Source organism: Carcharhinus amblyrhynchos, chromosome 10 (assembly GCF_965287045.1).
Source record: "Carcharhinus amblyrhynchos chromosome 10, sCarAmb.v2.hapA, whole genome shotgun sequence".
In the NCBI taxonomy this organism is placed as follows: Eukaryota; Metazoa; Chordata; class Chondrichthyes; order Carcharhiniformes; family Carcharhinidae; genus Carcharhinus; species Carcharhinus amblyrhynchos.
In genome coordinates this window covers 51,906,803-51,933,046 of record NC_137333.1, presented here as the reverse complement: position 1 = coordinate 51,933,046, position 26,244 = coordinate 51,906,803, and the positions used below count along the sequence as shown (strand labels likewise).

Genomic DNA, 26,244 nt, shown 5'->3' with positions numbered 1-26,244 from the left:
CGTTATTGGAATATTGTGATATTGGAAATTTGTTGGAATATCTCTGAAATATTGTGAGCAGCTTTGAGCCCCATACCTAAGGAAGGATGTTCTAGCCTTGAAGGGAGTCCAGAGGAGGTTCATAAGAATAATCCCAGGAATGAAAGGTTTATTATATGAGGAGTGGTTGAGGAGTTTGGGTCTATGCTCAATGTAGTTTAGAAGTTTGAGGGGAGATCTAATTGAAACTTACAGAATATCGAGAGGCCAAGATAGAATAGATGTGGAGAGGATGTTCCCACTAATGGGAGAGAGTAGAACTTGACGGCACAACGTAGAGTGAAGGGACACTATGAGGCGGGTGGTGAATCTGTGGAACTCATTGCCATAAAGGGTTGTGGAGGCCAGGTCATTGAGTGTCTGTTAGACAGAGATAGATAGATAGATTCTTGATCAATAAAGGGATCAGGGGTTATAGGGAGAAGCAGGTGAATGGAGATGAGAATCATCTCGTCCATGATTGAATGGTGGAGCTGACTTGATGAGCCAAATGGGCTAATTCTACTCCTATATCTTATGGTCTTATTTTTCCATTATTGATTTTTTGCTGTATATTTCCAGTTTTTTGTGTGTACTTTTTACATTGAAATTGCCCTGTAAAAAATTGTGGAGATTGAGGCGTTTTACGTATAAACTGTGATCTTGATCCATCTAGAAGTAGACTCCTGTCCTTTTAGCCTATCAAGAATGTTTTTGTTGCCAAGATTTTCTTTTGTGTTTAATATCTTCCCCAGAATCCTGCAGACTTTTTGTTAGATGTGTTTATGGGTAATGCAGTAATGAAATTGCTCAGGTCCATTCTTACAGATCAAGTTATTGGTTTTAAAAGGGTTTTAATGTCAGATAACCCAACCATATAAAAGCTCCATTCTTTCAATTGCAAATTATCTTGATTTGAGTTTTTAGGGGTATTCATTTTGGATAATTGTGTGAAGAAGTTGAGCATTGCTTTGCACAGCTAAGAGTTTTTAACAGGATTGAATGTGGCTGGAAGGGTGCCTACATCTAAAGAGGGAAAATAATTCTGGTCCTTTGGAGTCAGAAATCCTTTCAACACTGTTACTATCTATGTACCCTATTAAAGTTTGACTTCCTTGTACGTAACTAAGATGGTTTTGAGGAGAAATCAATTTTACATTGGTAAAGGTTTTGTAAATGTTTGGATATTTTTTCCTTCACTAAAAGGGTTTTAGGATTGATTTGTGTTTTAAAACAAAGAATCTGTACAGGTTTAAAAAGAAAAAAATACCCTCATTCAAATATTGATTAAAAAGCTTACATATTGATTACAACCTTAAGACATTGACTATGCATATTAGAGCCTGATAGGCCAGTTTGGGAATATCATAGATATGCCTATTTTAAACGAGCACAATGAGGGCTGACTGCTTCAACCCAGGCAGATTAACCAAGATAACTGAATATGTTTAGAAATGTCATCTTGACCCGATGGTCAACAACTCTGCATGCACTGTTGTGAAGATGATTTGATTCTTGTGGGCAGCTTGAAGTGTCTGAAGAGAATGTACTTCTGGCAACCAGGTTGCTTGACAGACTCGTTTGAGAATCATAGAGTCATAGAAACTCTATTTTGCAGAGTTTCGGCCCTTCGGGTCTGCACTGGCAACAATCCCACTTAGGCCTTATTCCCATAACCCCACATATTTACCCCATTAATCCCTCTAACTACACATCCCAGGACACTAAGAGGCAATTTAATGTGGCCAATGCACCTAACCCGAACATCTTTGGACATTGCAAGAGAAGGTATTTCGGATACTTGTTAGAATTAACAGCAAAAATGGAGAAAACCTGCAGTGCAACGATTAGATTAACAAAGGACTGTGTGGAAAAGTATTGGAGCCAGGTAATCAAGATTTGTAGTTTGAAGCTGCAAACATGCCAGAAAGCAGTAAATCAGATTATGAGAGGAACCTGATTTTTTAAACCGTTTTTTTGAGGAGAGAATTTAAGTAAGTATAATTTATTTTGACTTTTACTCTATGTTCACTTGCAGACTATGAAATAAAACCGTTTAATGATTTGTATCTAACCTCATGTCTGTGTTACAGTTGGCTGTCAAAAAAATTGAAGAAGCATATGCAAGGGATGTTAGCCAGCTGTGCTGATCAACCCCTGGGTTATGTTATTCTGTAATTAGATATGGGACAATGTTGGCAAACCTCTGAATGTAAGGTGTTGAGATCATTTACCAGTGTAACCAGCACTGTTGTACGAGAGAGAGAGAGTGTACTGAAACTATAATATCAAAGTTTGATCTTGATCAGCATTTTGAAAAATAATTTAATATCAAAATGATTGATTATAATTGACTTCATTGCAACTGTGGCCTCTTTCTATTTTTATTATCTTGAAATGTGTAGAAAGGGCACCTTGAAATGGATTCTCTCTTGCTCTCACCCTTTCTTCCACCTTTCCATGTACATCAGCTCCCATCTTGGATGATGGAAATGCTAATGTTTGCCTTGGAAACCAGCTTTGATTGGATGGCGAAAGCCATTAGTAACTGAAAAATAGCACCAGCCGTTTACTTTTGACATGGTACAGGATCGCAGCCTGGTGGTTCTTCCGATGCTGTGTTCTTGATCCAAGAAGGAAAATGCACCATTTCAGTTCTGCTAGTAGTTGGCACAATTGCCTTAAAATTTTCACCATATATGCCTAGTTCCAGCTGAGCCTGTTAAACTATTCACTGTATAATTTATAATTAAGGTACAGTTAAGTAAACACTGCTGCTTTTTATTTGTTAAAACACGTGGGATCACTGGCTAGACCTTGGGTTATAAATTGTAATGTACTAAAACACATAAAATTACATAACATGCTATTTGTTCATTATGCTCTTCCCAAGTTAAATTACATTTAAGTCTAACTTCAAATGTTATTCGAGTTTGTCTTTTCCTCCCCATTTGCAATAATAAGTCCAACTCTTACATTTTAATTGCTGTTTAGAGAGTTAAGCTTTGGTCTGAATTGAAATAAAAACTTATTTCATGACTTCTAGCTAGTGTAAGTCTTGGTTTTCATTAGGAGGAATTGAGAGGAATTTAATCCAATGATGTCAGAGTACGTGCCTAGGCACACACTCCTTTCTTCTATTACTTACTTCATTTACTTTTCTGTGGGGCTCTTCTCGAATTTGGGAAGTTGGCATTATGGTTTTCTCTGTTTGATAAAATCGTGCTTTGAATATCAAGTCACATTCAAAGTGCGAATGACATGACATTTTATTTCTCAGAAGTGGGTAATCATTCTTGGAGTTAGGTTTCAGCCTTTGCAGGAGAAAGGAATGGAAGTGGACGTGCAAGGAATTTTGTACTGCCTGATTGAGCACTGGTACCCTGACGCCATCTCTCGGGAGTGGAATTGTGTGGGGACTACAGCTTAGCCAGCTGTCTGAGTTGGCCTCCAAGCTTCTGGAGGTGACCTCCTGGTGGCAGATTGGAAACCAGCATTCCAGGCAGGCAAGGGAGACCTTTCCCTGCCTATTGAGTGCAGGAAGAAGTCTCACAACACCAGGTTAGATGTTGTTAGACTTCTTACTGTGTTTACCCCAGTCCAACACCAGCATCTCCACATCATTGAGTGCAGGCACAGGGAACCTGTAGTGGTGCCATCCCTGCAGTGATAGCTTGGCAACAAATTCCATTTTGAACTGCCCTCTCCCTCCCTCGCTCGTTATGGCATCCTGATATTTCTTTCAAGCTAGAAGGCCTCTGATTGGCCCTTCAACATTTGGGAACCAGCCTTCTGCCATTAATTGGCAGCTCCAGGATTCCTGGTTTCTAGTTTTCAACCTTCAGTACTTTCCTAATCTAAAATCATGTCATGGTTTTTGATCTTGAATACTTCCATTAAGAAACTGGTGTTGCGCAAGTTACATTTGTTCTAAATTAGCCTCTTGTTGGTAACGGAAAATGGTAGAATTTGAACAGTCATTACCAGGGCCAAAGCAAGAGCTTTTCTGAATTATTTTTATATCTTGCGAGCTTTGCCAGAAGGCGCCCCCAATAGAGCAGAGCATATTTTTGACAATTCGGATGAACATAAGAACATAAGAAATAGGAGCAGGAGTAGGCCATCCAGCCCTTCGAGCCTGCCCCGCCATTCAATAAGATCATGGCTGATCTGTCGCTGCTCAGTTCCACTTTCCCGCCCTCTCCCCATAACCCTTAATCCCCTCTCCTATCAAAAACCCATCAACCTGCGTCTTAAAAATATTTAGCGAGGCAGCCTCCACCACTTCAACGGGCAGAGAATTCCAGAGATTCACCACCCTTTGAGTGAAGAAGTTCCTCCTCAACTCCGTTCTAAACCGCCCCCCTTTTATCTTGAGGCTGTGCCCCCTAGTCCTACTGTCTTTTTTGAGCGGGAAGAGTCTCTCCACCTCTATCCTATCCATCCCATTCATCATCTTATACGTCTCAATGAGATCTCCCCTCATTCTTCTAAACTCTAACGAGTACAAGCCCAGTTTATTCAGCCTCTCCTCATAGCTCAACCCCCTCAACTCCGGTATCAGCCTAGTAAACCTCCTCTGCACTCCCTCCAAGGCCAAAATATCTTTGCGCAGGTGCGGCGCCCAAAACTGCACACAGTACTCCAGCTGCGGCCTCACTAATGCCCTATACAGCTGCAGCAAGACCTCCCTACTTTTATATTCAATCCCCCTCGCTATGAAGGCCAGCATCCCATTCGCCTTCCTGACCACCTGCTGCACCTGCAAGCTGGGTTTTTGCGACTCATGCACAAGGACCCCGAGGTCCCTCTGCACCGTCGCCTGCTGCAGTTTTTCGCCCCGTAAGTAATAGTTCTTCCTACCAAAGTGGACCACCTCACACTTGCCAACATTAAATTCCATTTGCCATTTCCTGGCCCATTCGCCCAGCCTATCTAGATCCTTCTGCAGACTCTCCACACCCTCCGCACAATTTGCCGTTCCCCCAATCTTGGTGTCATCAGCAAATTTCGACACTCTACACTCGGTTCCCTCCTCCAGATCATCTATATAAATGGTAAAAAGCTGAGGCCCCAGCACCGACCCCTGGGGCACTCCACTAGTCACCATCCGCCAATCCGAATAGCACCCGTTGACCCCCACTCTCTGCCTCCTATTTGACAACCAATCCTCTATCCACGCTAACACCCTACCCCCAATTCCATGTCCCTCGACCTTCTGCAATAACCTCTTGTGAGGCACTTTGTCAAACGCCTTCTGAACATCTAGAAAGACCACATCCACCGGCTCTCCTCTATCCACCGCCCTAGACACATCCTCATAGAAATCCAGTAAATTTGTCAGACACGACTTCCCTTTAATGAAACCGTGCTGCGTCTGCTCTATCAAGCAATTCCCTTCAAGATGCCTCGCAATTTCCTCCTTAATGACAGATTCTAACATCAAATTGAACTCTTTAAAGCGCTAATGTTTTGAACATGGGGGTAATCTAAACTTTTGCTGGCGATCGTGAACCAATCAATTTTGCACCTTGTCTGATTTTCTTAAACTAACTCTGTTTTCCTGATATCTTTAGTTCTAGTTAGCAGATTAAGACTATGGGGGGAAAAAAACAGGAAAATACCCTCCTTCAGCCGTAGTGTACTAAAGTTCAAGTGAGATGTATTTCTGGTAACCTCTTCAGTAGTTTTCCAATTGGTGCATAAATTTAGTTAGTTATTCCTTTAGAGCTAAACAGAACTGTTTATTTTGACAAGGAGTCCAAATGGGTGGATGTGGTGGGACATAGAATGCTGTTTCGTTGTGGTGTTTAGGTTAATTTAGTGAGAGTCGAACACCACACAATTCCCTTTCTCTTTGTTTTAATTTGGTATAATCATCTCCAGGGGACTCTTTCACCTTGTGACACTCAGAGAGCAATAAGGTGAATGTTATTTTTGGGTCTATTGCTGTTTGTTTCTTGCTTCAACTCAGATTTCAGATTTCCCTAATGAGCTGCAAATCAAGATGTTTTTAGGGTAAAAGCTGTGTACTTAACAGATTCAGGAAAAATGAGAGGTAAATTTATTTTCTTGTAGATTCAGCCATTGTTTCCAAAAGCACTGCCATTATTTAGGAATGACCTCTACTGTTTCCTTCTGGCTTCTGGTTGTGATTGGCAGGAACTAGGATTGTAAAGCTGGGGTCAGCAAACCATATGCTTCCTGATATAATTTTCCTTCCATTCCTACTGGAAATGTGAAATTGCTTAAAATGGATTCACTTTTAACCATTCTCTGACAAGTAGGTTTCAATGCAAGTTGCAGCTGACCATGTAACTCAGAGCTATTTTCTGCCGTGTAGCACACTATGTACATAGGTACTGGTTTCAGGCCCCAATTTCCTGGCGTCACAGCAGCCTTGGATTCATAACCGTATGTGATTACTTTAAAATGTGTTTTTAGTAAAAGTAAATGCTCTTAGATTCTGTATTACATGTTGTCATTAAGTTTTGTTAATTGATCCATTAAGTTTTTTTTTGTTTGGCTTGCATATGCCTATAAAACCAATTTAATTTAATGCAGCTGTTCTGTCTATGTTTATAAGTTCATCTGCAAGTGACTACTTCAACAATTGAAAATTTTAAGCAGCATTGTTTAGTGCACCGGCAAATAGATATTTGTTTAGAGAAAGTGTGTGAAATTTTTAACATATTTACATACATCAATCTGAAAAATGTGTAAAAACAGAGTTTCCAAGAAAACTGACCTAGCTCCAAATGAGCTGTTCACGCAAAGGACAATAAAGAACTAAAATACGTAACTATTGCATTGGCTGATTTTGTTCACAGATTTCTTTTGTTCTGGAATTTTCTTTTTTATTCACTCTGGAGTTACCTATCACCACTGTGAATTGAATTAAACCTGTGTTGTCAGCCTTGTATATTATTAAAGCTTATTGCTCTCCTTTCCTTGGTTAAGCTAGACTACAGTTATTGTTACTGTTATTGTTACATGTACTAATCTGCTGTTTGCTTCACAGCAGGTTGTTACTTGGTTAAAGAATTGACAAATTGATTCAAATGCAGCATGTACGTTCCCTCGTAAAAGGATGTCTCTTACATCATTATGTAGTGAAAAACATGAACAGGATTTGTGCAAATGGAAATGGAAAGACCATCTGTGGCAGCAAAATGATGCAATGCTGAATTATAAAAAAGTTTAAAAATTGAATAGCATTTCAAACAGCAATTGGGGCAAGCATTATTCTTTGATGAAATGGCGTGAACTGGAGCTTGAGTTAGTGCTTTGTCAGTATGTGAATTAAAATCGCTTGACTAAGGACTATTTGTGGTCTATTGTACTTAAGCCTATATTCTGAAATGAAGCTGTCCGTTGATCAGGTGAACAATATTTTGTGAGTGGTTCAAGTGTTTTGTAATAGAGGCTTTGTTATGGCGGTTTCACAATTGCCTTCCACCAGCAGCACTGGACAACTGCTAAATAGGGTCCAAATGGATTTGTGCAGTACACAAACTGCACTTTGATGTGTCAACAGCTGAGAGTTTATTCTCTATAGGTGAAAGGCTATTGAAATGGAGACCATGATTCTACAATGTATTTCCTAAGAGAAATGCTCTTGTGACTGGGTACAGAGAGTTCATGCAAATATGCCTTTCATCAGACCTCAGATACTTCAATTGAATTTGAAGAAGCACAAAATCAAATATCTTGAAACCGTCTTTAACCTTTTAAATTCCAGGGAATACGACCCTCATTACTGCCGTTTTTTCTTGTACTTGAACCATAGCAATGCAGACATCATTGTGGTTAATCTATGTTGCACTCCCTTCAGAAGTATTCATTTAATTGATTCATATCTCTTTGTAATTGTATGTTTCTTTCAGTACTGCTTTATCATTGTGTCATTGACAAATTTTTTATGTGCCTCTCGATCCAATTATCTAAGTTGTTAACAAAAGTGGTGAATAATAAGTGAATTTTCTTCCCACAACTTGAACAATGAGGAGTGGTGATTCCAATCTATGCACTGGCAAACAATGGCACCACAATTGGATTTTGTCCAGGGTTGGGCAGGGTCATCCTATACATGTACAATATAGTCACCACATTCTGCTGTAACTGTAAATGAGAAGCTAGCTTACTCATTCATCTCACAGGGATGCCTTACAAACTCAAAGTGTTTCTATTTTCTCCGTGTTTGAAATCTCTAAACAGCCATTTGAAAACAGCACTACTCAGTTTGAAACTGATCTGTTATCTTACTTCGCAACACTTCTGGGCAGTGACTATCTGTCATAAGCAGTGTAGCCCACCTTTAAAAAGCAAGCATTCTGAATTCTATGCAAATGTCTGCCTGTGCAAAATGTATTCTGGACAGATAGTTTCCAGCAGCCTGAGCTATCAAAGAAAAATACACTTTTAAAGGAAACTGCTGATAGGCAAACTGCCAGTGGCTGTGCAAAACATGAGTGATTATCAACTATTAACATTTCATTAATTTAACAGCCCTCATATGAAATGCAATGTTAGTTTTAACCCTGGAAATTAAAACTGATAGTAGAGAAGTGAAATCTTGTCGTGACATTGTCTTGACTGAGCAACAAGTGTGACCTTGTGACTTTGGTTTTGTTTGAATGCTAGATATACCTGGAGAAATGCTGTTGGCGTATTGTAGCCAGCTATCTTTTGTGTTTCTAGTTCATATTTGAGTTATACTGCTGGATCTGTCAGATTATCAAACTGAATAAAGGCACAGCATTGTGTCTGCACTGAACTGGGCAGGCAGAGCTTTGCTTGCTTGTGTTTGAAAGTCACTGAAATTCTAATCTTTATGCAAGCTGAGATGATGAATGGAGGCTTGACGTTTTCTTGAAATGATAGACAGTTAAATCTTAACTGCTATCACACACCTAGCAATTACTGAAAATGGAACACGTTTGACTGGGTCAGAGTCTTACCCAGGCAAGGTTATGGAAATGAGTTGAGAATGAGTTCTTTTCCAAATCTGATTTTGCATGTTCATTTTCCCTGCTAAATTTATCATACACCTCCTGATCCAGTGAGCCCCTTCTACTGTTGTGCAAATGCTGCTCTGTGATTCTTCATTAGAAGCTACACAGGTGCAACCTGGGTGACTGATTGTCAGAAATCTCTGGAATTCTCTGCCCGTTGAAGTGGTGGAGGCTACCTCGATCAATATATTTAAGACGCAGGTAGATAGGTTTTTGGTAGGCAAGGGGATTAAGGGTTATGGGGAGAAAGCGGGAAAGTGGAACTGAGCCACTTCAGATCAGCCATGATCTTGTTGAATGGTGGGGCAGGCTCGAAGGGCTAGATGGCCTACTCCTGCTCCTATTTCTTATGTTCTTATGTTCTTATTAGTTTTCTTTCTCATTGGAAAGGCCCTGATACTGCTAAGCACCTCTCCATTGCAATGTGACTCCGATTAAAAACTTGCCAGTGTTCAGGATGTACCCTGTACCCATTTCATGTTACACTGCCATCCAAAAAAAATGGCTTTTTATATTGTGTATGTGTGTTTATAGATCTTAACAGTTTTGATTTTTTTTCAAGTGCACTCATCCAATACAGCACAATGTTGTGCAGGAATATTTATTGAATGTCTGGAGTTTAAGTGCCTCATGAAGTTTTTTTTGGTTTACAGGCGAGGCCTATTGACAATTTATATGGCTAACTTGGTAAGTCATTTCTTATATTCTGGAAATTTTCTGTTTTGTTGGTGAATTTTGCTGCAAGCTGCTTGGTTGGTTGATCTTGTTTTCATAAGATTATAAAATGTCAGTTTGTTCCATTTGTTTCTGAGCTTGTTAAATTTGGCTACGCATTGTGGAACACGGTGACCCTGGTTTTACTAAACGTAGTCTTCACCCTGCCTTGCATTTAGTGAAGTTGTTAAACACCATTGAGTAAAAGAACAGCATTACTTTCAGTTGCAGTTGCTTTAATAATGTTAGAATGAACACTGAAAAATGATTGAGTATATGGATATTTCAATTTTAATTTTACTTTGAAAATTGATTTCAGTATTATTTGCCAGTAGTACTTAATACCATTCATAGTGTTCAGTTACAGAGAGGAAATGGCATTCTATTTCCTCCTAATTAAGAATGGTTGTTTGATTAGTATACTCAGCCTTACTTTGGGGCAGATTGCATACAGTTTGAGTAGCATGGCAAGATTCTTAGTCACAGTTGACCTGGACAGATTAAGTCATATTTTGTGAATAGCCAGTTGACCTAGCAATTGCAGAAAGTCAAATTATGCTGCCTAGTCTGCCTAACAGATTTTTTTTTGGCAGCTGTAAACTTTATTTTTAAACATTTTTTACTCTTAAGAATACAGTGGCAAATGGCTTGGAGTGTTACACATTGGGTCCCGAACCATTAACATTAAGATCCATCAAATGCAGATGGGAGTGTATCCAGTATTGTCTTCATTCAGTGTTTGTGAGGTACAAGCTGGTAATGAGCCCCGCATGAGGGGCAGCGCTGGGCATCTCCCTCATGAAGCCAAAACCAAATGACTGCAGTATTGTCTTCCTCACAAACACAGCCTACAAGCTTCTTGTTGGTGATGGATGGTACAATGTGAGGATCATCTTTGGTCCCAGAATACTCCTTAGGCTTCAGCATGTTGAAAGGATCCTACCCAGTCTTCATAGCCTGCATGATCATCTTCTCCATCCCAGTTGCTTGCTCTTCATCAGTTGGAATACCGCCAGATGCCAGCGCCCTCACAGGGGCGTGGCCAATCCGGAAAACCGGATGGGGGCCTGGAGCAGCCGATAGACCACAGCTGGTTCGCATCACCCGGAGGCCGCCTGCTATCGCTACTCTAGCCGCCATCTTGCGCGCTTTGGTATGGCCCCGCCCCTAACAGATCAAGAACGTGCTCATTTAGCTCCTCGATCCTTGATCTTGCTGAGTTAACTAACTTCAGCCAGAACAGTACTATGGGCACTCGTCTTGGTGTTCCTGGCTGAGAAAACAGAATGTATCAGGGTTCTTTTTGGCACACATTTTCCCTGATGCTTCTGCTAAGAAGTGCATTTGTGTTAATGTATGGATGAATTTTGCCACTCTACAATTGAACAATCTGCCAAAACCTTAGTTCACGTGCGGAGATATTGGAGGATGGCCAATATTCATGATTAAGGGATGTTCTAATTGAGGTAATTAAGATGATGAAAGAAATTGATGGTTAGATAGAAATGAACTGTCTCCTCTGGTGAGAAAGTCCAGCACAGGACTGATGTAATTTCTCCGCGTAGAGGGTAGTGGAAATGTACTAACCACAATTCAGTTACTCCTGTGTGCAATAAACGAGCTTTAATCACATAATCTCATTATTTTTGCAATACACGTTCCTTCTGTCTTTGACAAGAGTGACTTTAATTTTAACAAATTTAACTTGAAAATTCATTTCCTTATTACTGCCAGCTCCAGAGATCTGTGCCACTTCAATGGAAGGTTAAATAAATCATCCCAACTTTCATGTTGTTGTCCTTTGACTCTGATATTGAATTAAGTAAAAAAAAAATCAGTTCTGGGTGTAGAAATTATCCAGCTAGATAACTCTGATCTGCAATAAATTATTTAGTATTTTATTAAATTAACAGCCCCATGTTGAATCAAAACTGTTTTTGAGTATTTCCAGTACGGGGAGGCAGTGACATAGTGGCTTGTCCACGAACCCAGAGTAATGCTCTGGGGACTCGGGTTCGAATCCTGCCATGGCAGATGGTGAAATTTGAACTCAGTAAAAATCTGGGATTTAAAATCTAATGGTGATCATGAAATCACTGTCATAAAAATCCATCTGGTTCACTGAAGGGAAGGAAATCTGCCATCCTTACCTTGTCTGGCCTATATGTGACAGCAATGTGATTGAGTCTCAAATGCCCTCTGAAAGGCAGTTAGGAATGGACAATAAATGCTGGCCCAGCCAGCAACACTCTCATCTTGTGAAACTGAAGAAAAACTAATCCATGTGTCATTGCGCATGGGTGGTAAAGACCAGTTCGAATTTTTCAAGTTAAGAAGGGTTACAGGATGTGGGACAAGGGAGCTTGTGGTGGGGAAGGAAGAGGCAAATAGATGGGGATGGAGAAGATGCAAATATGTGGGAAGGTGCAAAGGGAGAGGACGATGTGTGGAAAGGGGATAGGGACTAGAGATAAGAAAGAGGTAAAGAAGTGGAACAGTCAATGGCTGCAAGGAAATCATCTTTGTTGGATGTTGGTGGACAAGAGGCAGTATTGGATATGCCAAAAGATTGATGGAGCGAAGTAAATTTAATGATTGAAGTGATTAATACTGTCCCAGGATTCTAATTACAGTGTTTTGCAATGGGATTCTATTGGATGTGTGTGAGGGGCATTTTCAGCTTATAAAAGGTGCTTTAAAAACAGCAGCAAGTTCTGCAAAAGGGGACATTGACATCCTGCTGAAAAATTGTGGATTGATGAATATTTGCTTTGTTCTTAATATATTACATATTACCTTGAGCTGATATACCATGAGCACCATGACTGTTAATAGCCCTCAATATTTGTGGGGAGGTGGGGAAGTTCCAAGAGAGGGTGGAAATGGTGAAAAGTCTGGCAAAGCTGGAGATAGAAAGAAGCCGCACAACATCAGCTTAAAGTCCAACAGGTTTATTTGTAGCAAACGCCACAAGCTTTTGGAACACCCTGTTCCTTCATCAGGTGAATGGGAGTTCTGATCACAAACAGGGCACAGACTCAATTTACATGCATAATAATTGGAATGTGAGTCTTTACGGCTGATCAATCCTTAAAGGTACAAACAATGCGTATGAAAAGAGCTTTAAGCACAGGTTAAAAGGATGTGTATTGTTTCCAGACAGGAAAGTTAGTGAGATTTTTGTAAGTCAAAGCAAGTTGTGGGGGTTACAGATAGTGTAACCCCTCACAACTTGCCTGGACTTACAAAATCTCACTAACTTTCCTGTCTGGAAACAATACACATCCTTTTAACCTGTGCTTAAAGCTGTCTTCATTCACATTGTCTGTACCTTTAAGAGTTGATTAGCCATAAAGACTCACATTCCAATCACTATGCATGTAAATTGAGTTTGTGCCCTGTTTGTGATCAGAACTCCCATTCACCTGATGAAGGAACAGGGTGTTCCGAAAGCTAGTGGTGCTTGCTACAAATAAACCTGTTGGACTTTAAGCTGGTGCTGTGAGGCTTTTTCCTATTTTTACCCCAGTCCAACGCTGGCACCTCCACATCATGACTGCCATCAGCTGGAGATGCAGAGCTCTTCTAAATTGTCAGCCTGACCAGCTGCCAGGTGGGAACAATGGGAGGAGGCTGCAGCCGGAGGATTCTTGAAGAAATTGTTTGACATTTGGTGTGAGGGGTGGGGATGAGGTCAGTCATATTGCTGCATGGATGAAGAGGCCATGGAGTATGGAGGGGAATGGGAATTATTGGTGGGTGGAAGAAAGAGGCAGGATCAGTGGTGGGCAGTGGTGAAGGGAGAAGTTTCCTCAAGGAACAGTCCTGCTCTACATTGCCCAAAATGAGTGCTGAAGAAAAGCTCTAAGGCAGTAGCTTTTGCTTCACTTTCACTTGTGGTATTTCGACTGTCAGGAAATCTGTGGAGCAACCGTACAATCTAAATCCAGTTGCCAGTTGCACACGGGAGCTTGAAATGAACATGTTGGTGAAATGCAGCACCTTTCCATGAGCTTGTATGCAACGGATCGAGGATGTGTTCAGGTTTTTTTCAGGAGTTTAATATTGAGGCTAATACTTCTGTGTTGTTATGCAGATGGGGAAACAAGATAAAGGGCACTCTTTATTTCAAGATGAATTGCAGAGTAATTGTTATACCATGGGTGTGAAGATTGGGGAATGGAGAAGGTAGCAGAGTATTGGAATTGAAGTGAGTGCTAATGGTTGGTAAGTTCAGTAAGTACTGTGGTGAGGGATTTGGGAGGGCTGGTGCATTGCCAATGACGAGTACATTCATCTAATGTAAGGGGGGGTGGTGGGGGAGGTAGGTGGTGGGAAAAGAGAGTTGCAAGCTTCATCAAAGGCAGTTAATAGGAACTGAGCTTGGGAACGGAAATGGTGGTTATGTGGGAAGGGTGGGAATGGGTAGAATTCTGTAAAAGAGAAATTCAAATCAGTAACTGGAAGGGCATTTAATCAGCTGGGGTGGAGCAGGGCACTGAGGGAGGATATTGATTTGCATGAGAAATGCTGTCATGGGGAGTAAAAGGCTGCAGGGGGAAACCTGACAGGGAGATAAACATAGCCAAGGGAGCTGGGGGCGGTGAGGATTGGCATTGGAGAGTGGAAATTAAACAACTGCTTTGAGAAAAATGGATAAGAGACAAACAAGGTGCAAGAACCTGTTGCCTCTTTACCTTGGGAGCCGGAGGGGAGCAAGTGAATGGATAGTTATTGGTGAAATCAATAACATTTGAAGGGTGAAAAGCAAAGGAAATGAGATACCAGATAAATGCCATTAAAATATGGGGGGGGGCGGGCGGACGGTGGTCGTCCAGGCAAAATGAGTGTTGGGTACAATGAATTGAAAAGAATGGCTGAGGCGATTACTACATGTTCCTCACAATCCCCATCCATTATTTCGAATAGGATATATTATCTTTCCTCTTGGCAGATGCTGACTAACATGCTGTGTATTTCCAGCATTTCTGCATTCATTTTGGAATTCCAGCCTTTTAATATTGTTGCTGGTAGTTTTGTTCAAGAAATGAAACCTTGTTGCAGCAGAAATTTTTATGTTGGGCTACTCAAATATTTTATAGGTATTTTTGAAAGCTATGAGGTGTCAGAGAAGTTTGATAATATGACTTGAATTTAGGTTGAAGATTTCCAATAAGATAAAAGTAATCCAAGATCATAATTCGGTACCAAACTAATGAGGAAATGAAGAAAAGCATTGGTTCAGATGCTTTGTTTCAGACTCTCGATACGGTTTTTAGATTTAACATGTAAACAGATTAAAACAGCTGCTTGATTAACCTGTTGCAGGATATTTGGGACTCTGCTGAATAACATGCAGAAAGCAATGTAGTCGTTACAATATTGTACAGTTCTGTTTTATTTTATACCTATTACATGACTGGTGGAGAGTAATCAGGTAATTTAGCTGTGTAACTTTGATTCCTCTCAGTGGAGCAGTGGAAATGTAAGATTGAATTCATGTTATTGCCTTTAAGTTAATTTAAGTTTCTATTGGCCAGGGAGCGTATGGTAGGTGAAAATGCAGTGAACAAGAACAATTAGTCCTGCAGGTAAACAGCATGCTATGACCAGTGGGATGGTATTGAATGCCTTGTTGACAGTGGATTTGGCACAGCTACCCTACATCAGGTATTCTGTTCTTCCAGTATGTTTTCTCATTGCCGACGACTTCTCATCAGATGATTTTGACCTTTTGGAAATACAGTTTCAGCAGCACCAGACAGTCTTCATGTCCTGTCCAAATGGACATTATTGATATGCAAGTTGTGATGGTGAGTGTTGGCAGGATGTTCAACTCTGGGGAAATAAGAGCTGAAACTAATGCTAGACACACTCAGCAGCTCTAGCAGAATCTTTGGAGAAAAAAGTAGAGCTAACTTTGAGCCAAAAATGGCACTTCTTCATAGATGAAGATGTAAGATAGAAAGTAGAGCTAAAACTAATCTTGACTCAAACCAGTGACTTCATACGAGCTTTGCAGTGCATCATGAGTTAATGGTCAAGCAGAATCTTGTATTTTTTTTTCTCCGGCTAACCTAATGATGTTAAGCCTAATGCGTCATACCCTGAAAGCTTGGCTGAAATTTTCTAACACAGCCTAGACTATTCATCAAACCCGTGACCTTCCTGCTCTAAACTTATTAGCTAATCATTGAATAAATTTACTGAACCAGCAGATATGATGATTTCTTTATCCTTAACGTAAGACCTGGTCCCGAATAGACTTATAGATTTGATTTTTCAATATTGGGAGTGGAAACAAAGTGAACATAATGTTGTTTTTACTAACTATACAAAAACATTGGCTCAAAGCACCAAGATAAGTTAAAGCAAATAAAACAATAGTCATCTGAGTAGCATTGTGAACATCATTTCTCAATGCTACTGTAAACTGAACAATTGCCTAAAAGGTTCCTGCAACTTGACAATAAACAGCAACTTTGTAAGAAGTCTCACAACACCAGATTAAAGTCCAAAAGATTTGTTTGGTTTCATGAGCTTTTGGAGTGCTGCTCTTTCATCAACTGAGCGGGACCATGATGAAGGAGCAGCGCTCTGAAAGCTCATTATACCAAATAAGCCTGTTGGACTTTAACCTGATGTTGTGAGACTTCTTGCTGTGCCTACCTCGAGTCCAACGCCGGCACCTGCATATCAGAATTAGACTTTGTCATATCCACTTAATTTCATGATATTTTGCCCTTCAGGTTGCTTGAAAATAGCACGGCTTCCTCTACAAACATTTGGGACTTACATGATTACAGCAAGTAACTGTCTCTCTCAGCTGGCCTGGCATCATCATTTGAGAGGAAAAGAGATTTGATTTTGATGTTAACTGTGTATTACTCTCTACAGATGTTGCCAGACCTGCTGAGTGTTTCCAGCATGTTCAGTTTTAATCATAGATTTCCAGCATTCATGGTTTCTTGCTGCTGTAATTGTATATCTCTTCAGCCAAGAGTATTGTGAAATTAACAGCATCAGATCAGAAGTGTGATTGAGAACAGTGAATTCAGTGTCAAATTAGTGACAAAGGGGAAAGAGATTGCAAAAACAGAGAAAAAACAAAACTTTGTATTTAATTTAGAAACACTAAATCAACAATTAAAACCCTGAAGGAACCTGTAATAATTAATTTTCAGTGCCAAAGAAGTTGACTGGCTATAAATAACATTTATCACCTTAATGACATAAGACTTGAAATGACTTGCTTACCTTACTGTGGCGAAGTTACTTCATATCTACAGTGTACATACTGCACCTTCACCTAGCCCAATGCATTTCAATGGGAACCCAAACAGTGAAGTGCCATTTTTAGCAAAGCTAATTCCAGCAATTTTTGGGTATGCATTTTTAACTGTGTGTTTAACTTTGCCTCTGCTCTTTGCCTGATATTGCTCTGGTATTTGCACTTAAATATTGATGACCGCTATTAGCCTTGCTGTTATTTTAGCAGCAATTTTTGAGCTGGTAGCTTTAAATACAAAACTTGATACTCAAGGGACATTGAAATAATGAGACATTGAAATGCTGAGAATTACGTTTTCTTTTCTTGATCCCATTGCCACCCATTTGGAATCATTTAGTTGAGACATTGGCTTATATTTGATTGATGATGTGAAATTGTCTGCCTCAATGCTGTATTAGACATAAATTCCAGAACCTGGCTGTGTTTCTTTTGAGGCTAATAAGCTGTCTCTCTTGTTTAAATTTTGGTGTGATAAATTTATGTTATGTGGAGGATTAGCCAGGTTAATTTAGTTTGTTTCAGAGTTCCCTACATACTTATGTAAGGCATACTTACCTTTAGTCATTGCCCCCAAACCTACTCCCACCTGTCTGTGTACCCATTGTCGTTTCATTTATTAAGGTTTCTATTCTTTCTTCAAAACCAGAAAGGTGTAGTGGTCCAGAGGCAATTTACCACAATTACATTTACATTATTATGGCATTGGTTGGTTGCAGAACAGTTTCTGCCAGCTTGGACTCGTGACTGGCTCTTTATTGCAGAAATTGAGTAATTAGTTATGCTAAATGTTGTATGCAGCAGCTTGGCTGAGGATGGTGAAAACCAGTTATTGAGGGCAGCTAGCTAAAGCTTGTTTACTCTTTAAATATGAGCAATTAGGACATTAAAAGTCCATAGAATTCGAATCGTAGGATTCCTACAATGCAAAAAAGTCCATTCAGCCCATTGAGTCTGCACCGACTCTCTGACGGAGTAACTTACTCAGATCCCTTCCCTTTCCTATCCCTGTAACCCCACATGTTTACCAGGGCTAATTCACCTAACCTGCCCATGGGCAGGTAGATAAGGTGATTAAAAGGCACAGTGGACACATGCCTCTATTAACTGGGGCACAGAATATAAGAGCAAGATGGTTATGATAGAGCTGCATAAAACACTTGTTTAGCCACAGCTAGAATACTGTGTGAAGTTCGGGTCGCTACACATAGGAAGGATGTAATTGCACGAGAAAGAGTGCAGAGGAGATTCACCAGCATGTTGTCTGGGCTGGAATGCTACAGCTAAGGAGAGGGGCTGGATAGGCTGGTGTTGAGCAGTGAAGGCTGAGGGGACTCTGATTTGAGGTATGCAAAATTGTGAGAGACGTAGATCAGGTAAACAGGAATAAACTTTCCCTCTTAGTAGAGGAGTCACATAACCAGGGAGCATGGATCTGAGGTAATGGACAAGACATTTAGAGTGAATTTGAGGAAAAAGGTTTTCATTCAGAGGGCAGTGTGAATCTGGAACTTGCTGCCTGGAAGGGTGGTAGAGATGGGAGCCCTCCCAAAATTTAAGAAGTATTTACATGAGCATTTGATATGCTATAACGTACAAGGCTATCGATCAAGTTCTTGAAAATGGGATTGGAATAGATAAGTGCTTGATGGCCGACGCAGACATGATGGGCCAAAGGGCCTCTTTCTTTGCTGCAAAACTATAACTCTGCATATGTTTGAAGATTATAAAGTACTGTGTCCCTGCTGGTGAAAATCTTCCTCTTTCTGTCCTGAACATTGCACAACAGTCACCTGTTGTAGACAAATCTAACTTGTAACATTTAGACTTTTATTGCTTTGTGTTGCCTTTATGATGGAAAGGTTAAAGTAAAAAAAATACATATGGGACACATTTGAAGTAATTTATTACTACTATAGTTTATAACCTAGGATGCGATGAAATAGTTTTTGGGATTCCTTCCTTATGTCTTGAAGAAATTTTCTTTCAGTGATGGGGGAGAAAGTTTTTGTGGTCTTGGAATTATGCTTAGGGGAGTTAGTCTGCAATTACATAAGTGCATACAACTTAATGTAGTTAAGTTATTTCATTTCAAACATTGTGTTAGTATTTCCATGTTTTTGCTTCAATGACTCTTAATTCATCAACAGAGTACAGTTATGAAGATGTGTTATTTTGTGCAATACAGGCAGAACAGGCAACAATCCTTTCTGTCACACCTTCAACAAGTGTATCCCCAACAATGGGCAGCACGGTAGCGTAGCAGTTAGCATTGCTGCATCACAGCGCCAGGGACAAAGTTTGACACCAGCGTTCGGTGACTGTTGGTGTGGAGTTTGCGCATTCTCCGTCTGTCTGTGTGGGTTTCCTCTGGGTGTTCTGGTTTCCTTCCACAATTCAAAGGTGTGCAGGTTAGGTAGATTGGCCGTGCTAAATTGCTGCTTAGTGTCCGAAGATGTGCAGGGTAAAAGCATGGAGTTACGGGGATATGGTGGGGATGGCCATGGGGAAGATGCTCTCTCGGACAGTCGATGCAGACTTGATGGGCCAAACGGTCCTCTTCTGCATTACAGCAATTCTACGAGACCTGCAAAAATTGTATATCTTTAAGGGTGCCGTAATAGTGCTAATTGAAACTCTAGCCATTTTTAGCATTTATGGTGATAAACAAGATTTTTCAGCCAAGATTTTGAACAATATGCCACTTTGTGGATAAATCCAGTTAGTGACGTTAGCTATTGTTACTGACAGATTGCTGTTCTTGCTTGTTGACAGTACATTCAGGAAAAGTGCTAACTTATTGTGCTGTTGAACTTAATCGAATATTCTGCCTCTGCTTCAAAATAAAACTCTTGTTTGCTAAATTTCTGTGAAAATGTACAGCTATGGTGTATAATTTGACTGTTGTTGTATAATTTTGTTGTATAATTTTGCTTCATATGCTGGAAGGAAAAAGAATGAGATCTTTTAGTTTTAAAAAGAGTGGAAGTCGAAGGGCTAGTTGGCCTACTCCTGCTCCTATTTCTCATGTTCTTATGAAGCAATTTTTCCTATGTGTTTATAGGACACGTTGCAATTGATTTCTTTTATGAGCAATCATTTGAATTTTAATTTGATTTCTTTCTAAGAATTAAAAATGATCTATTAATTATTGGTAGTTAAATTTGAATTATTGTAAGAAATTAATCATCTGGAATTTGCAATTACTGGCGAAGAAGGAGCACTAGTTGTCCATCTTACTGACAGTTGGCAACAAACATTTTATTGCTGAAATGAGATGTGTTGCCAAATCTTTTCATCAGGACAAATGTAAGAGTGCCAGATTTCAAATGATCACTTTATACCACAGGGAAAGGGATGTTGATTGATTAGCAAGTTGAATGTGTTTGGCCAAGGGTTTGCCATGAAGAAAGCAATGGTAATTTTGGGCTTCCCATTCTTCTCGATAATTCAAATGTCTGAAAGCTTTAAGATATTCCTTTTGTTTGCAGAGAAAGATCATTTGATTCCCTGATTGGGCAGCACTTGCTGAACAATCCTCTGCATTTTAATAGCTACGCTAGCAACCAGTTTAACAACTAGTCAAGCACAGAATGTGGCTCATTTACGCTTGCTGGAAATGACATATTTTCATACACAAGGACCTGTTCTCTGCAAACAGCATGTTTAAGCTTTGTATCTTTTTTTTGAATTGACTGGAAACATGGAGAGTCTCTAGTTTCCTTTAGCAATCTCTGTGGCAATGCCTTGGCCAATCAGATTTGCCAAAAAATTAGCACAACAAATAAGTTGTTGTGATTGTTTAAAATTTGGCATTTGCATGTTTGCCAAAATGTGCGAAAGACCTAAAGTTTGAGCAACATGTCTCTTTTTTCGGAAGCAAACCTTTTATGTAATTTTGAATGGGCGCTTGCTGTAATTGAATGCTGGGATCCAGTGTGGTGCCCTTTACCGGGGATCTCTGGCATCTCTGAGTATGGTAAGATATAACAGAGTGGTTCAAACAATCAGACTGAAGAATCCTCACTGAGCCATGCAGAGTCTGAATAAGGAATTATTAAATAAGAATTATTAATTAGATTTAAATTATGTAGTATAAATGAAAAGAAGATGGAAGAGGACAAATCAGAATGTAAGGGAGAAATAAAGATAATTGCAAAAAGTAAGAAAAAAATTACTGTAATTTTCTTAATCACCAATATTGATTTAAATTCTGAAGGAATGAGACTTCATACTTAAATTATCCTGCCGGTGTATGGCAGTATTGATTGCTTAACACATTGCTAAGAATGTGCTTATGCTTAATGCACTGGCTGTAACATTTTTAGGCATGTTTACTGGGTAATAAGTGGATAAGTATCACAATTTCATGTCTTTAAATTGATTTCTTTGCCTTATCTATTACCAAGGATAGTGCATCCTATGATGAAGTATCTCTATCAGTGAATTCCAGATTTTCACATTTAATTGAACCATGTGCAAATGCCAAAAGTTTCTATTTTTTTTGCTGAGCGATCAGACTGATAGCCTCAGCATTACTATCTATGCCACTAGAAATATTCTGTTTTTAAGAATGTATTGTAACATAGCTTTATTGCCATTACCGTACATTTCAATGTTACCTTTAGGTGCGACAATTCTAACCCATTCCTGGCTGGTCCTCACATTGTACATATGTTTTAATCGCATTTTGGATGTGGCACTGCACAATAATTAAGCCAAAAAACATTTGTCAAGATTACATCTGGAATTGCTGTTTGACAATGCACTGTTATACAATGACACCTCTGATGACAATTTGCACATTAATATAACATTCCTTTTTGTTTGCCTCAACACAATGGAGTAAAAATCCATTCATTGGATTAGAAATCACATTCATTGGATTAGAACTCAATGGATTCTTCAGTGAAGAAATGCAAGACTAATATTTGCAAAGTTTGTAACTAATTGTTATTTTGGAAGATAGGGAAGCATGAAGTTACTTTTTTTGAATTTCTATATTTCAGTGTATTTTGCATGGAGATTCTGTTATTTGCATTTTTAGCAGAGCTTGTTTTGAATTTTAGTTGAAAAATTTGGGACTGCTGTATCTCAGTCGCCTACATTTAAAGGTGGATTGGCCATGATAAATGTGTGGGGTTGGTGGGGTAGAGGGCTTGAGTAAGATACTCTGTCAGAGAGTTGGTGCGGACTGGATGGACCAAGTGACCTCTTCTGCATTGCACTATGATCCTATGGTACACATATTAGAAAATAAAAGAACTGAGCCTGAAAAACCTCTGTCATGTGACAGTAGTTGAGCTAAACCAGTTTTTAGAGTCTGCCATAAAATTGTATGAAACTCTTTGAATTAATGATTTGTGGTGCAGCTTAATGAATGAGTCTGCCATGCATTTGATCAACCGCGTAAAGTTCCATAACCACCTAAAAGCAGGTTTCTACATTATACCTGCAACAGTACGAGATTAAGCCACTCTGTTCTCAACCTTGGCATCCCTTTTGATTCTGAGATGAGGTTTTGACCTCCCATTCGTGCCATCACAAAGATGACCCTCTAACATCACCCAACATCACCATTGTCTCAGCTGATTTGCTGTGATATCCTCATCTGTGCACTTGTTACCTTTAGGTGTGACTATTCCAACCCATTCCTGGCTGGTCCTCTGTAAATCTTGAAATTATCAAAAACTCACAACTAGTCCTGTTTTCCATCACCCCTGTGCTCACTGATCTATGTTGCTTGGCCAGGAGCCAATGTCTTAATTTTACAATTCTTACTCTTGTTTTCATATTCTGCCATATCCATGTCCCTCCCAAATCTGTAATCTCTTCCAACCCTACAAGTCCCTAAGACACCTCTCCTCCTCTAATTCTATTCTCCTGTGATCTGGATTTTAATTGCTTCACCATTGGTTCAGTTGTCTTGGCGCCAAACACTGGAATACCTTCCCTACGCTACACTGCCTCCTTTATGACACTCTTTAAAACCTATCTCTCTGACCAAGCTGTTGTTCATCTGCCCTAATTTTCCCATGTAACTTGTCATATTTTCTTATCCTTCTCTTGTGAAGCAAGTTGGACATTTCATTACATTAAAGGTGCTATATAATTACAAGTAATAGGTGTTGGTTGATGTTGTGATTCCACAATTGTTCTGTCCAGCTATCTGCAACCATTTAAAATCTTACTCCCAAATAAGCAATTAACTTGTTTCTCCTTCTAATGTTTAAAAGCATGTTAATTATAGAATATTTTCTCCAAGTTTTGATAGCGTCACGGACAAAGTGAGAGAACTACTGAAATTCATGTTTGCTTCCCTACTACCTGTTATCAGTGAGCTTTTGAAAGGAACCATTGATGTGGAGTTGCTGGCGTTGGACTGCGGTAAGTTGTCTCAACACCAGGTTAAAGTCCAACAGGTTTATTTGGTAGCACGAGCTTTCAGAGTGCAGCCCTTCATCAGGTGAGTTAAGGAAACCAGCCTCCCATCCCTTGAGTCTGTCTAACTTCCAGCTGCCCCGGAAAAGCAGTCAGTGTAAATCAGTGACCCCACGCATCACGGATATACTCTACTTCCATCTTCTTCAATCAGGAAAAGGTGCAAAAGTCTGAGGTCACGTACCAACTCAAGAACAGCTTCTTTCCTGCTGCTATTAAACTTTTGAATGGACCTACCTCGTTAAGTTGATCTTCCTCGACACCTTAGCTATGACTGTAACACTACGTCCTGTATGTGACCTCAGACTTTTTCCTGATGGAAGAAGGTGGAAGAGAGTATGTCCGTGGTGTGTGGGGTCCTGGATTATGTTGGCTGTTTTTCCAAGGCAGTTGAAGTGTAGACAGTGTCAATGGATGGGAGACTAGTTTGTGTAATGGACTGGGCTTCTTTCACAACCCTTTGTAGTTTCTTGTGGTCTTGGAAAGAGCAGGAACTATACCAAGCTGTGATGTAACCGGCAAGAATACTTCCTACGGTGCATCTGCAGGAATTGGTGAGAATTGTAGCAGACATGCAAAATTTCCTTAGCCTCTTGAGAAAGTAGAGGCATTGGGTGGGCTTTCTTAACTATAGGATCCGCATGAAGGGACCAGGACAAGTTGTTGGTGATCTAGGCACCTAAAAACTTGAAGCGCTTAACCATTTCTACTTCATCCCCATTGATGTAGACAGGGGCATGCCCTCCACTACACTTCCTGAAGTCGATGACAGTCTCTTTTGTTTTGTTGACATTGAGGGAGAGATTATTGTCTCTATCCTGTACTGTCTCTCATTGTTTGAGATCTAACTCACAACAGTGGTGTGATGAGCAAACTTAAAAATCGAGTTTGGAGTAATTTGGCCATACGGCCAGAGGTGTATAGGGAGTATAGTAAGGGGCTAAGGATACAGCCTTGTGGAGTGCCAGTGTAGAGGATGATCGTGGAGGAGGTGTTGCCAATCCTTGCTGACTGCAGTCTATGGTTTAGGGAGTCTAGGATCCAGTTGCAGAGGGAGGAGATGAGCCCCAGGCTATGAAGTTTGGAGATGAGTCTCAGAGGAATAATAGTGTTAAAGGCTGAACTGTAATCTATGAATAGAAGTCTGACATAAGTGCCTTTGTTATCCAGGTCTTCCAGGATTGAGTGTAGGATCAGCCAAAAAGGCATCTGTTGCGGTGATAGGCGAACTGTGGTGAATCCAGACAGTCTGATAGGCAGGAATTGATTTGTGCCACGATTAATATTTTGAAGCACTTCATAATAATGGATGTCAAAGCCACTGGATGATAATCATTAAAGTACGCTGCTTGGCTTTTCCGTGGTACTTGGATGATGGTCATTTTATTGAAGCAGGTAGGAACCTCAGATTGGGGTAAAGAGAGGTTGAAGATGTCTGCAAATACCCCCGCCAGTTGGGCTGCACAGGACCTGAGTGTTCGTCCGGGTACCCCTTCCGGTCCAGTTGCTTTCTGTGGATTAACTTTTGAGGAGGCTGTCTGATGTTGGCAATGGTGAACTTGGATACAGGTTCATCCGAGGCTTCTGGGGTAGAGGGCATGCTTTTTCTGACCTCTTGCTGAAAGCAAGCAGAGAATGCATTGAGCTCATTGAGGAGGGGTGCATTGGCGCCAGCGATTTTACCTGCCTTCATCTTGCAGCCTGTTACATCTTATGGACCTTGCCATAGTCAGCATGATTCGGTATGGTTAGCCTGGGATTCTAGCTTGGTCCAGTCCTGTCTTTTGGCATCTTTGTTGGATCTCCGTAGATCGTATCTGTCTTCCTTGTGTAGGTCAGAGTCACCTGACTTGAACACCTCAGACCTAATAAATATCCCCGTTCATCCATGATTTCTGGTTGGGAAACACACGGATTTTCTTTTTGGCAGAAGTCTTCTACACACTTATGAAGTCAGTTACTGTTGTGGCATACCTGTTCAGGCTGGTCACAGTGTTTTTAAGTTTTGATCAGTTTACTGAATCTAGGCAGTCCCGGAGGAGATCATCCGAATCCTCAAACCAACGTTGCATGACTTTCTTTGATGGATTATCCTGCTTCTGTTTTTGCTTATACGCCGGGAGCAGGAGCACAGCATTGTGATCTGAATTACCAACAGTGGTGGTGTGGTGTGTGTGTGGGGAGGGGGGTATATTTCGCCCAACGAGGGCTTCACATCTGCGTGGGGTAGGATGTAAACTGCTGTCAGGATAACAGGTGAATCCCCGTGGGAGGTAGTAGGGGCGGCACTCTAGCACCAGGTATTCTAAGTTTGGGGAGCAGAAACTCACCAGTGTTGGTATTTTTAGGCACCACGAGGTGTTGATTAAGAAGCAGGCCCCACCTCCCCATGTCTTGCCTAAGGCCGCTGTGTGGTCCGTGCGGTGGATTGAGAAGCCCTCTGGTTGTCGGCCATAGTCTTGTGAAGTAGGAGTGAGCCGCATCTCAGTGAAACGGAGCACACAACAGTCCGTTAGTTCTCTTTGCAAAGTGAGTTTTCACCCTCCAGCTCCACTACTTGTAGTTCTCCTTTGTGTCATGATTTCTCATCTTAAACTTCTTTTCTGTTGGCACTGTTTTCAGGTCAAAGGTTCTCTGGTCACGTGGTCCAGTACATTTTATTATACAAAAAAAATCACAATTTGTTTCTTTATAATTGGTGCAAACTGTTAAAAGTCCCTTTCAAATATGTAAAAAAAAAGCAGATTCCTTGGATATTGTAAGAGACAT

At 40.3% G+C, this 26,244-nt stretch overlaps 1 protein-coding gene across 1 annotated transcript in view; it reads left to right on the top strand.

The window, feature by feature from the left end:
• The window catches only part of tmem135 (transmembrane protein 135), a 392,480-nt gene that overhangs the window by 75,600 nt on the left and 290,636 nt on the right, over positions 1–26,244 (top strand). The window contains exon 4 of the mRNA XM_080197023.1: positions 9,686–9,719. Within this exon, the coding sequence (XP_080053149.1) occupies positions 9,686–9,719 (34 nt within the window). The remainder of the gene's footprint in view (positions 1–9,685; positions 9,720–26,244) is intronic.